Here is a 13046-nt window from a genome sequence, read left to right as displayed (position 1 = left end):
TTGTATCCAGACAAATAAACTCGTTACACACATTTGCCCAAATGTTTTCTTACTTTTCTTCTTCCTTCTTTTTCCCACAAACCCCCAGTTCACCACACCCCCATTATTTCCATCCTGCCCCCTGTCTTTTATAAAACCAGCTATATACAAAATTCTTAAAGAAACACAGGGTTGAATTCTGGACATAACAATAAGATCAAATATTAGTGGGGCTGTTTTCCTTTATGTTCATATCACTTTATACATTAAAAAAAATATATTTAAACAGAATGAGCTTAGAGAATCTGCTGTTTCACTGTCTGTACTTTTTAATCCCACTTTACTATTCCTGATGCACTTGACCTTCTCCTTGACTGTTCTTTTACTACTAAAATACTTAAACAATCTCTCCTTATCTGCTATATTCCTATCTTTTAGCCCCCCCTAATATCCTTTTTAAAGGTTGCCCTCTTGATTTCATTCGCCATATGATTCACATTGGAGTAATTAGTCTTATACATCATCAGTTTCATTAAACATCCTACTAATTCCAAATGTAGAAATGTATTGAACCTGTCCTGCACTATATTTAAAACATTTTTAAACCTGTTCCACTGCTCTTCGACTGTCTCCACATTTAAAAGCTTATCCCAGTGTATCCTCCTTGGCCTTTTCGCATCTGCTCAAAATTTGCCCTACCAAAGTTAAACTTAACAATTTTGGACTTTACATCTACACACTTTTCCAAAACACTGAGAACTTTATTAAATTATGGTTACTTGACCCTAGTGGTTCAGTCACCTCTACACCCTCAATTCTATCTGTGATTATTACAAAACACTAAATCCAGACAGGCTTCACCCCACGCTGGTGCTTTAACATACTGTATTAAAACACAATCACTGATTACTTCTGAAAACTCCTGCTGTTCTGCTCCGCTATTTGCAAGGTTATCTCATTTAATATTCAGGTAGATTATTCCCCCATGACATAATATTCCTTATTAAACTTGCCTTTTAAATATTACCAAACAGATATGCATTGAAATTACTGTCTGCATTGGGTGGTCTATAACACAATCCTAAAATAAGGCCTCTTTCCCTAATGCTTTCCAGGTGAAGCCACATGTCCTCATTAAGATGTGGCTCATCATCCAACTGAAGAGGACTTACATTTAAATTCCGTTTGACATAAACAGCAACCTCACTTCCTTTTCTGTTCTTTCTATCCTTCTTACAAATTTTGTTTCTCTCTATGTTATACTTATTGCTATCATTCCTATTTAGCCAGGTCTCTGTAATTGCTATAATATCATAATTGTGCTCCTCTAAATACAACTCCAATGTACTCTTTTGTTTTTAATACTTCTAGCACTAAGACAAGATATTTTTAATGTGTTACTCATTTTATTTTTGTATTTACACATTGGGTTAGAACAGAGGTTGCACATTAGTCATTATGGCAGACTGATTAGTAGATACTCTATTGCAGTAAAAATGGACCAACCACAGCAATCTTGTCAAATATTTTTGGAGAATATTTTAGGCCACCATCTGACTGATGCAAAGTTGTAATGCATCTCGTGAGGCTCCTGGCCACATCCTGACAATTTTCAATTCTCTGATGATTTGCACATTAAGGGAAGGAATCAATCTATTTTTAAAACCTGCATATCTAGAACTGGGTCACAAGAAAATGACAGCAAGCATAGACACAAGACAGGAGCAAGCCAATGCAGGGCATCAGTCCATCGCAGTGAAGGTAAATCCTTTTCCACAAACACAGAATTGCGGTTTGTCATGAGGGATTTAATCCCAATACATGTGTCATCATGCACACTAATCATACAGTATTTCAAAAACCCAAAATTGGACACAGTAAAATTGCTGGTGTTAAATGAACTCTTACAGGATTACAGTAACTGTTTAAGTGTAGATCCATATGTTCACTTGAAAATGTTTATTTTCCACTATTTCTCTTTGATGGCAGTATTGTAAGAAGCTGCACTTTTTTGAGACAGTTTAGAGTCACAAAAACCATATGCGTTCAGGTCCTTTCAGCAGTTTTATTATTGCAGCCACACGTTCACCCTACTGACCAATAAAGCTCTGATTTTCATTTTCTGTCTCCTCTGTTCCCCCACATACTTCACAACGTTTGTCACAACACTGTTAAGTTAATTCTAGCTGCAACCTTAAAACATGAACATTCAAATATTAAACTTGCAAATGCATAATCACTACATTCATTAATTAAATTAGTTTATCTGTAAAATATGATTCTACACTACAGTACTTTGGCTATCAGAGCATTGTAAGCTCTAGTGGCTTACCAAAAGAAGTACACATTCTTAGTCAGTCAGTCATTTTCCAACCCAATAAATCCTAACACAGGGTCATGGGAGTCTGCTGGAGCCAATCCTAGCCAGCACAGGGTGCAAGGCAGGAACAAACCCTGGGGACACCGCAGGGCACACGCATACATCCACACACCAAGCACGCACTAGGGACAATTTAGGATCACCAATGCACCTAACCTGAATGTCTTTGGTCTGTGGGAGGAAACCGGAGCAGACACGGGGAGAACATGCAAGCTCCACACAGGGAGGACCTGGGCAGCGAACCCAGGTCTCCTTACTGCGAGGCAGCAGTGCTACCACTGCACCACCGTGCTGCCCCACATTCCTAGTGTGACTCATAATTTTGTAAAAAGAATAAGATGGAACACACTGCCGTCTGCTTTACATTTTAGATGAAGGTTGCGATGTTTTTAACAAAACATTTTACTGTTTCCTCCTAACTTACTTTCTAAATACATTTTAAATAATTCTGTGCCCTTTTTTTGGTTCAGTTGATGAATATTTTTGATGTCGCAAGCAGACAGGAAGAATTAAAATGACACGATAAAAACCAAATAGATTTGATCATGCAGACATCTCACCACTCCTGAGCTGGTGAGAGCTAACATCAGTTCTCACACTCATTTGTACTAAGTGTCACCCATTTTTTGGAAGTCAGGGAGAGTCTCACATGCTCTTCTGACCAGTGTAAGTTCCTTCTCACTGGTGACATGCTTTCAAGAAACCAGGCCTTTATCTTTTTTGGTTTTGGCTTAATGCTTTACTACTAAAATTGGGCAGTGTTATTTATTGAGCTTTTTCTGTGCTGCTATTGCAATTGCACCCTTTTGAATATTTGTCTAGCACTTTGAACGTAAGAAGTGTGCTTTATAAATAAAATTGGTTATTACTTTGTGCTCTTCTGATGTCTGTTTTAACACTAGAATTACCAGAGCCTGCGAAAAAACTCGTAGATCCGGACCACCTTAAATCGCTTCTTAAAACCGTTCTCACCTCTCCGCCAGCGTCTTTTGTCATCTAAATGTACTGATAAAGACAAGCTGCAAGCAGCCGGCTATTCCATCCCCCCACCGACTTAGAACGTACACGAACTTCTCCCAGCTCATGCCTTGATTGATTATCTGGGAGTGAAGTGGAGTTTTAGAGTGGAAATAATAAATCGTTATTTGGAACACACGCATTTCATGTGTGTTGCGTTTCTACAGTAATCTGTGTAAACACATTTTTAAAACAGAAACGTTTTTTACATTCTAGTAACAAATGACAAAATGTAGGCATAAACTATATAATGGATGAAACCTGAAGTCCAAATATCAAAGAAACACTTTCAGCAAAAGGTACAAAAAAAAGCCGCCGCCAAAAAAAGCTTCCTTAGTGTGCGACATTGACACTCATTTACTGTAACTGCTACCATGGCGCAACAGTATCAGTTGCTGAGTGGCAATCAGGTTACGAGTTCGATCCTGTATGACTCCCTTTTGAGAAGTGAAGTGTTCTTATTTTTACTATTTTAGAATAAAAAGATACATTTAATTTCAGTCTGTAACAGCCGGTGTAATTTATGATATTTGCAAAGGTTAGCTTTTTTTTTTTTTTCAGAACCATTACATAACAAAAAATTTCGATCATTCTTTGTGTCATTGTTTCCCTTTGATCAACTTGCCGTTGTGATGAAATGCTTTGAGAAGCTGGTGCTGGGACTCATTAAACATACAATTACAGATAATTTGGACTTATAGTTTGCATATCATTATAACCTGTCCACTGAGGATGCCAAATAACTTGCAATTCATACCATTCTGGAGCCCTTCCATGCAAAGATAGATAGATAGATAAATAGACAGAAAAACAGTTAGATAGATACATAGATGCCACTTTATTTTTCCTCAGAGAAAAAAATTAGCCAGAGTTCTGTGAATAGTCCAGTACTTAGACTTCCCTCTTCTAGATTTTCAGCCATGAGTGGATTTCACTGCATCACCTTCTCTTGACTTGTCGGCTCATACGACTATGCACACTACTATGCTCCTTTTTTCACCTATGGCTACACAAGTCCAACGCTATCATTACATTTGCTTATGACACCACCACTGCAGACCTTTTCAGCGAAAATGTAACTGGTCATAGATTTGAAGAAGCAAAAGACATTTTATGTGTGTTGCAGCCATTGGAATAAGTGTGAGGAGGCTAGCTTGCTGGCAAGGAATCGTTTAGCCATTGCCTTATCAGAGAGTTTCAAGGTAGAAGGTCTAACACACTGTAACAGGAAACCAAGCTTTTCCTCAGTGACTTCTCTGAATTTGTTTCCTGTTACGACAGCACTGATCACATACAGTTCCTATAAAAAGTAAGGAATACCCCATCCAAAAATCACATTCCTTTTGAAATCTTATTTAACCCACATACTGTAAATCGTAGTGATGGTCAAGAAAATTATATAGAGAATGGAGATGGCAATGTTTCTGATAGAATAGGAGTCTATGATGACTAACACTGGACAAGAGCAAACAATATCAAAAATATCCAGGAAAAGATCTCATTTAACTCATGTTGCTTAATCCACTTGCCAGGTCATCCACTGATATGCTTACAATGTCTAAAATGCATGCAATCTTTGCTAAAATATTATTAATACAGAAAGTAAACCACAAATAGGAAACCCCTTCATGCAGAGATGTGGTTTTCAACTGAAGACAGAACTCCTCTGACCAATGAATGAGGGAGAGAAGAAAACAAGAAAAGGAAGGAATCTGAAAACACTTGAAACAGCTGCCTTGTGCAAAGAAAGTCCTTTCAGAGCAGAAGCTGCAGCTTAGGATATGCAGTACAACAACTGAAGCATTTCTTCCCAAACTCAGTCCTGAGGACCCACTGTGGCTGCAGGTTTTTATTCCAGCCAAATTCACAATTAGTGATAATATTTGATCTCATTCATTATTATTCTGCCTTTAGAAAAGCACAGCAGTATGATTTTTACATTTATAAGACATATAGAAATATTTCTACTTTTGCTCTAAATGCTTACCTCTCTTTTGTTGTTGTCCTATTGTTTTGTTATTTTTTTGTGCAGTTTGCACCCCTCATTGTATCCTAATAATGATAATTAAAACAAACAGAACTGACAGCCAGGTAAACAACACTGAATGATGTGAGAAGTCAAGCAAAATGAAACTAATGGCTAAACAGTACAACACCCTAGTACAGGGGTCCTCAATCACAGTCCTGGAGGGCCACAGTGGCTGCAGATTTTTATTCCAACTAGTTTTTTAATTAGAAGACAGTCCACACTGATATTGAAACGTGGTATTGAACTGTTTGGCTTGCTAATGCTTGCATTCATCCAAGAGAAAGTTTAATTGCACTGTAGAGTTTCCTTCTCGGAGAACATTATCCAAGTGTTTTGTGGACCAGAAGAGATTTAAACTTAACGGTCCTTCCAATTCCCCTCTCATTCATTTCTAAAAAATTTTTATCACAGATACTTCATGGTACATATGCACAGGTTTAAAAGGAAGCACGTTAGCTGGAGGACTGCTGGTTTATTGGTTAACTGCATCTCATTATTAACTAATGTCTGGTTAAGAAAACAGGCAACAATTCAAACTTAAACGCTGCTGCTAAAACCTAAAAGAGGCAATTAAGGGTTCTGAATGGTAACAGGCAAGAGAACTAAAATTAAGCCCAAAATATGTATTGCTTTAGTAATAAATAAAAGGGTTCTAATTAAGAAATTGGTTAAAGTGAAGACCTGCAGCCATAGCAGACCTCCAGGACTGTAACTGAAGACCTCTGATGTACAAAGTAACTAAACTTTGTCTTTGATAAATGAAAGCGCTAACAAGGCATAGAGTTAAACACCAACTGTCATTATCTGCAAGGCCTGAGTTCTAATTGGAACAATGGCTGGAATGAAAACCGGCAGGCACTGCAGCCCTCCAGGACCGTGATTGAGGACCTCTGCCCTAATTCTACCAAATACTGAGTGATGAAAGGCTGCAATAACTTTATTGACAAACCCACTAATTAGTAGATAATAAATTAAATAATCAGAACATCTGGAAAAGCAAAATGAAAATCAGGCTGAAAATTGTTAAAAAGCTAAAAAAAATCCCCATATAAGTGTTTAGTACATTTTAATAAAAATTTACCAAACTTAGTTTTGTTATGTCTCCATTGGCTCTAAAACATAGAAACTGGGAAATAACATCTCACTTAATTAGGCTAGGAGTCCAAATAAAAACACAAGCTGGTTGGAACAAAAACCTGCAGCCACAGTATCAAACAACGTAAGGCAAACTTCCCTCTTTCCAGAAGCGACTGATCGTGGAGCTGCTCTTGCTGAAAGTGCGTTCTCCTTTCAAATGTGTCTTAATTACAAAAAGGTGGACATTTGTTTCATGTTAACTGGCTCTTAGGGGTACGAGGTCACATTGCTAAAAACTCTTTGCAGTTTTAGGCGCCATGGCTTAGCTGGTTAAAGCGCCTGTCTAGTAAACAGGAGATCCTGAGTTCGAGTCTCAGCGGTGCCTGCCCTTTGTGATGTTCCTTTGAGTGGATTTTCATCTTGGCTCTCGGATGTGCCTGGAAACCTTGCAAGGAACAAGTTAGCTTTGTCCGTTTCAGTGCGGAAGACGGAGTTGGAGCGCATCTCTCAGCTTTAATTCTCTATTCTTTGGCCAGTGAACGAAAGAGAGGAAGGCGAATGCCTGCCTGCTTGCCTGTCTTCATGACGTGTAACGGATTGCTCTGTAGCAAGGCAGCAATGAAAGAGAACAATTGATCATGATATAAGTCTAGTTGAAACGTCCGTGCTTAAACATAGATCGTGGCATGAAGCTTTATCACAGCTGTTAATTTGAATTTAGCAGGAATGGACAGAAGGAAACATGACTTTTTCACGTGACAAGGTGGCCGAGTGGTTAAGGCGATGGACTGCTAATCCATTGTGCTTTGCACGCGTGGGTTCGAATCCCACCCTTGTCGTAAATTTAAATCTTACAGTGTATTATAGTTTCTGCACCTATCAGTGCTAGCAGCTCAGTTTCAAGAAGAAAATATTCCGACGCTGCTTTCCGCAAACGATCCCACCTCCATCTAAACGCAACGACTGCCTCTTATGGGAGTTTCTCAATCCGAGCAACACCTGATGCTCACCTGCAGTATCTTTGTCCATAGTTCAGAATCGAAGTATTCTGCCCTAAGCCTTCTGTTTTACAGAGTGAAATGGAAAGTTGGCCAGTAAGTATCTCATGTGGGGCGCCGTGGCTTAGCTGGTTAAAGCGCCTGTCTTGTAAACAGGAGATCCTGAGTTCAAATCTCAGCGGTGCCTTCTTCACTCTGTGTCCTTCAGTTTCTCTTCAACAGTACACGCACAGCTCAATCGGTGGTAAAGTGAGCTTTAAATCAGACTGCTTTCAAACCTTACCGCATATCTGCCCGGTTAAACTGATAGGTTTATTACGTATTTGTTTTAAGTCTTTAAGGGCAGTCGAAAAAGGAAAATGGACAACCTCGATGAAGAAATGACTTTAAGGTGCCTTTGAAGATGAAGACTGCTTTTCTCAGGTACGTGAGTGTGATGTGTTTTTCAGATGACATCTTGATCGTCCTCATCACGGATTATGTGAACGTTGTCTCTTCATCGAGCGCTTCCTTTGAACACTGGATTCAAACAACGTAAGCCACGGCGCCCCACATAAGAGGCAATCGTTGCGTTTAGATGGAGTTGGGATCATTTGCGGAAAGCAGCGTCGGAATATTTTCTTCTTGAAACTGAGCTGCTAGCACTAATAGGTGCAGAAACTATAATACACTGTAAGATTTAAATTTACGACAAGGGTGGGATTCGAACCCACGCGGGCAAAGCACAATGGATTAGCAATCCGTCGCCTTAACCACTCGGCCACGTGAGAAAATCATTTTCCCTTCTGTCCATTCCTGCTAAATTCAAATTAACAGCTGTGATAAAGCTTCATGCCACGATCTATGTTTAAGCACGGACGTTTCAACTAGACTTATATCATGATCAATTGTTCTCTTTCATTGCTGCCTTGCTACAGAGCAATCCGTTACACGTCATGAAGACAGGCAAGCAGGCAGGCATTCGCTTTCCTCTCTTTCGTTCACTGGCCAAAGAATAGAGAATTAAAGCTGAGAGATGCGCTCCAACTCCGTCTTCCGCACTGAAACGGACAAAGCTAACTTGTTCCTTGCAAGGTTTCCAGGCACATCCGAGAGCCAAGATGAAAATCCACTCAAAGGAACATCACAAAGGGCAGGCACCGCTGAGACTCGAACTCAGGATCTCCTGTTTACTAGACAGGCGCTTTAACCAGCTAAGCCACGGCGCCTAAAACTGCAAAGAGTTTTTAGCAATGTGACCTCGTACCCCTAAGAGCCAGTTAACATGAAACAAATGTCCACCTTTTTGTAATTAAGACACATTTGAAAGGAGAACGCACTTTCAGCAAGCGCAGCTCCACGATCAGTCGCTTCTGGAAAGAGAGAAGTTTGCCTTACGTTGTTTGAATCCACACTGTAAAAAATAAATCTTTCATGTGTGAAAAATAATAATAAAATATAGCTAACTATACGCAAAATAATCATTACTTTAATTAATAAAAATGAGTTTTACCCTTTTTATTGATTATTTAGTTCTAATTCAATAAAAAAATTATGAATAATGTTAACTTATTATTTTTCTGAAAATGTAAACATTTTTTATATCTTATTCTAAGTAAAAAAACTATACTGTGAATTAAACACATTTAAGTTAAGTTAAATGTAATGACACGGCACTTCCTCTCACATCGGTTTCTTGGTCTTTACAACAACGCATTCCTTTGAAAATACAACTCCGTTGTTGTGACTATCTGTGTATGTTCAAATAAATAAAGATATATGGAATTTTAGCATCTATTTGTTATACAGTCGTTACTGTCCAGCGTTGCATTATTACTCTTTTTTTTTTAGTACTGTAATTCAAATGAAAATCGGAGTAAAATAAACCATTTTTGCCACTACTTATATTTAATCAAACTCATTTCTTTTAGGTAAATTTGAGTAAATTAATAAATTAAGTTTACTCAGTAGTGCAGTATATTAAATCTACTCAGAAATATTGCTTGTAATTTGTTGCCTTATTTTTTTAAGTACTTTTAACGCGTTATTTTTTACAGTGTAGGTCTCCAGGACTGAGTTTGGGAAGCACTGGGTTAAAGCATTCATAATGCAAATTAATCAGCACAAGAGTAGATGGCAGAAGTCTAACTTGTAATATCAATAAAAAGTGATGGTATCGCTAAGAATAACCCTACAAAATAAAGAAAAACACTACAAATAAATAAAACAATGTACAAGATAAATCACTCACTATGAAAGTTCAACAAGCAAAATGAACTGGAGTTAATTTCTTCAATAAGAATATAAAAAGTCTGATACATGAGAAGCTGACACTCAGTCCATCAGAATGGTTTGGTTATCTCATCTATCTCATCCATCTCTGATATTTTTTAACATTTGTCAAGGTTTCTGGTTCAACTCCTTGACTCAGTAGTTTGTTCCAGATTACACCAACCCTTTGTCTGCCTTGCTTCCCAGTCTCTGTCCTAAATGTACTTAATGCTAATGTCTTCCTACTGCCTTGTGGACGGGTTTCACTATTTAGCTGAAAGAACTCAATTGCATGATCTTTATTGATACCTTTAGGAATTGTGAAGACCTGAAGTCGGTACCTACTGTATATTGCTTTTTGCTCAAAACTAAACAAGTGCAATTCTCTGATACTCTCAGAGCAGGACATGCCCTGCAGTCCTGGGTTGTACTTGGCTGTTCTTTTCTGCACAGTTTCTACAGCAATATTTTTAAGCAATACACATACATAGTCAGCGGTGGGTTGGCACCCTGCCCGGGATTGGTTCCTACCTTGTGCCCTGTGTTGGCTGGGATTGGCTCCAGCAGACCCCCGTGACCCTGTGTTCGGATTCAGCGGGTTAGAAAATGATTGGATGGACACATACATAGTAAATAAAGTTTCAGCAATGTAATACATGTAAAAGTAAAAGTTAAAACAAAATAATCTTTTTAATAAGGAGTAAAAATTTGTATGCTCCAGGTACAACCTGGTGCTCATTTTAAGCACTGACAACAAGCTTTCCACACATCTACCCATTTTCTAAACCTGGTGAGAACATGCAGCTCCATGTAGGGGGCACTCAGACTCCATGTTATGAGGCAGCAGCACTACCATTGCACCACTCAGTTTCCAGAGAGTATCCAGAGATCAGTTACAACAGAATTTTCTTGGGCTGGATGTCCATCCCTCACAGAATAGAACTGGTTACAATGGGGCAATTTTGAGAAGTTTGCTATCTTAATATGTACATGACAAAGGATGTTAGGGATGAAGAACTATCTGGAGATCTGTGCATTCACACTATCACAAGTGAAGGACACAGTCATGAGGCCTTAATAACAGCTTTAACAAGCATTAACAATCTACCAGGCACTTTTTATTATAAACTAGCCGCCCCCCGCGGTTCCACCTGCGTATTAGTGAAACAGGACATTGAGGATGGCACCGCCCAGCTCCCCACTGCTGACATCATGCTTTCCCCTCCCCTTGGCCAGCAGCCTCTGTTTGGGATTAGTGCAAATATATCACTCCTGCAAGCGAAGTATGATTCTTAGCATGGTGAGAGTGGTCACAAAATCAACTGGAATCAAGCAAAGTATAGAAAAAAAAATGATCTAAATCCGTTAAGTAGTTCTCTCGTTTGCTAGCTAACAGAAGGTAAGGAACGCCCCAAGGCTGGCGCCTGTGTGAGGAGGAACCCGCCCCCCTCCCCTTAGCCCGCTGTGTGTTATTCAGATTCGCACAAATAAATCAGTACCACAAACGAACTATGATACTTAGCGTGATGAGAGAAGTCAACTGGAATGTTCAAGCAAATTATAGAAAAAAACCCGATCTAAATCTGTTAAGTAGTTTACTCGTGCAAAGTGGACAGCCAGACAGACTTTGGATTTTACATATAGAGAGATTAATGTGTGAATCTGTTTATTTCATTTTGAAAAATTAACCATAACGTTTTTCCCCAAGAAACAAACTTACCCATTTGAAAGTCCTTCTCCTGGTGATTCAAAGGTTTTACAAATTTTACTTCTGCATAAGTGATTTCATCATTTGGTTCTGTTTGAAAAGAAGAACAAGTCGTATTAAAAGGCTATATTTATAGTGAATTAAATAGTTTTGTGATCTTGGTTACAACTGTTCACCAAATAAACAAGAAGAATTCAATCTAGACCCCCAATTCAAAAAATTATATTATATAAAATAACTAATTAGAGTTACTAGTTAAAGAAAAACTGCTAAGTCCATGGTCATCCAACAATAGCCTACATGTCTGATCTGTTTTCTCTGGCCTCAAGCCATCATCCAACACTTTTTTTCATCCATCCATCCATTTCCTAACCCGCTGAATCTGAACACAGGGGTCTGCTGGAGCCAATCCCAGCCAACACAGGGCAGGAAACAATCCCGGGCAGGGTGCCAACCCACCGCAGGACACACACAAACACCAAGCCAATTTAGAAACGCCAAACCACCTAACCTGCATGTCTTTGGGAGGAAACCCACACAGACACGGGGAGAACATGCAAAACTCCACGCAGGGTGGACCCAGGTCTCCTAACTGCGAGGGCAGCAGCGCTACCACTGCGCCACCCTTCACTTTTTTTCAGTTATTTTAAAATTATGTGAAATCTACACAGATATCTTTTGATCTGATATCATTGGGTTTCTTATGTTTCTATAACAACTTTAGCCAATCAGCTTTAAAGTCTGCTTGAGGGTCTAAATGACTACAGGCACACACTTTCACATTTTTTCATTATGGATAAAAACAAAACTGATTCTTTAGGAATTTATTAGATGACAGTGATTTCCATCCATGCTCAAAAGGATTTACGGTGTTTTTCTATGAATGAGAAGAAAACGAGTTATTTTCATTTTCACAAAACAGACAGTTTGAATTATTCTTCAAGCACTTTCCAGTTTTCAATGTCAAAAGCCAAATTTAAGCCTGACTGGTTGAAGATAAATTATTTTCTTGGAACATCAGAAACTGTTGACATCACATTCATCTGTGCAGTCAGTTTGAAAGTGGTTGGTGTTGAATTCATGTTAACAAGACATGCAATGCATGATTGCAAAGTTAAATAATTCCCTCCATGCCTGCCACTTCAATGAGAAGATTAAATAATCACTAAACTTGTGCTGCGTCAATTATAAAGTCGGTGATTAAAAGTGGCATGACCAGGGGGACACTCTTCTTCAAAATCAAACGGCTAGAAAGCAACACTTAGAGCAAAAGTGGCAAATGCCCAGACAGCTTCAGCACCCCCAAATGGCACCTATATGAGACACTTTTCTCTGAATTCAGCGCCATCAAAATATTGGACATAAATGCACAGTTCTGATATGTCTGTGCTGTCTGCTGATTCATAGATGGCTGGGGATGCATGATCAATCTGACTGACGGCTTCTATCATTCAACTTTGGACATTTTCTGCCATCTTGTGAATGTGATGTGCAGAAGGAGGTTTTTGTTTCTTAGATTCCACGAATTTATCTATCGATTTATCACAAGTAAACTCTGATAAAATCACCTGTAATATACTCTTTTTATACCACCGCATCAGTGAACAG

At 38.7% G+C, this 13046-nt stretch overlaps 1 protein-coding gene and 4 non-coding genes across 8 annotated transcripts in view; 3 read left to right on the top strand and 2 right to left on the bottom strand.

Moving 5' to 3' along the window:
* Positions 1-13046, bottom strand: part of LOC114643591 (CD209 antigen-like protein B) — a 290359-nt gene that overhangs the window by 263915 nt on the left and 13398 nt on the right. For all 4 annotated transcript variants that reach the window (XM_051927556.1, XM_051927555.1, XM_028792161.2 and 1 more), the window contains exon 2: positions 11451-11528. In XM_051927556.1, the coding sequence (XP_051783516.1) occupies positions 11451-11528 (78 nt within the window). The remainder of the gene's footprint in view (positions 1-11450; positions 11529-13046) is intronic.
* On the top strand, positions 6794-6867 carry trnat-agu (transfer RNA threonine (anticodon AGU)). The gene has a single exon. It is a non-coding gene; the product is annotated as a tRNA-Thr (tRNA).
* Positions 7240-7321, top strand: trnas-gcu (transfer RNA serine (anticodon GCU)). The gene has a single exon. It is a non-coding gene; the product is annotated as a tRNA-Ser (tRNA).
* On the top strand, positions 7594-7667 carry trnat-ugu (transfer RNA threonine (anticodon UGU)). The gene has a single exon. It is a non-coding gene; the product is annotated as a tRNA-Thr (tRNA).
* On the bottom strand, positions 8615-8688 carry trnat-agu (transfer RNA threonine (anticodon AGU)). The gene has a single exon. It is a non-coding gene; the product is annotated as a tRNA-Thr (tRNA).

The sequence above is a fragment of the Erpetoichthys calabaricus genome, chromosome 5, assembly GCF_900747795.2.
Source record: "Erpetoichthys calabaricus chromosome 5, fErpCal1.3, whole genome shotgun sequence".
NCBI classification, from domain to species: Eukaryota; Metazoa; Chordata; class Cladistia; order Polypteriformes; family Polypteridae; genus Erpetoichthys; species Erpetoichthys calabaricus.
The sequence above is the reverse complement of the archived record's forward strand: the minus strand, read 5'-3'. Positions and strand labels throughout refer to the sequence as shown.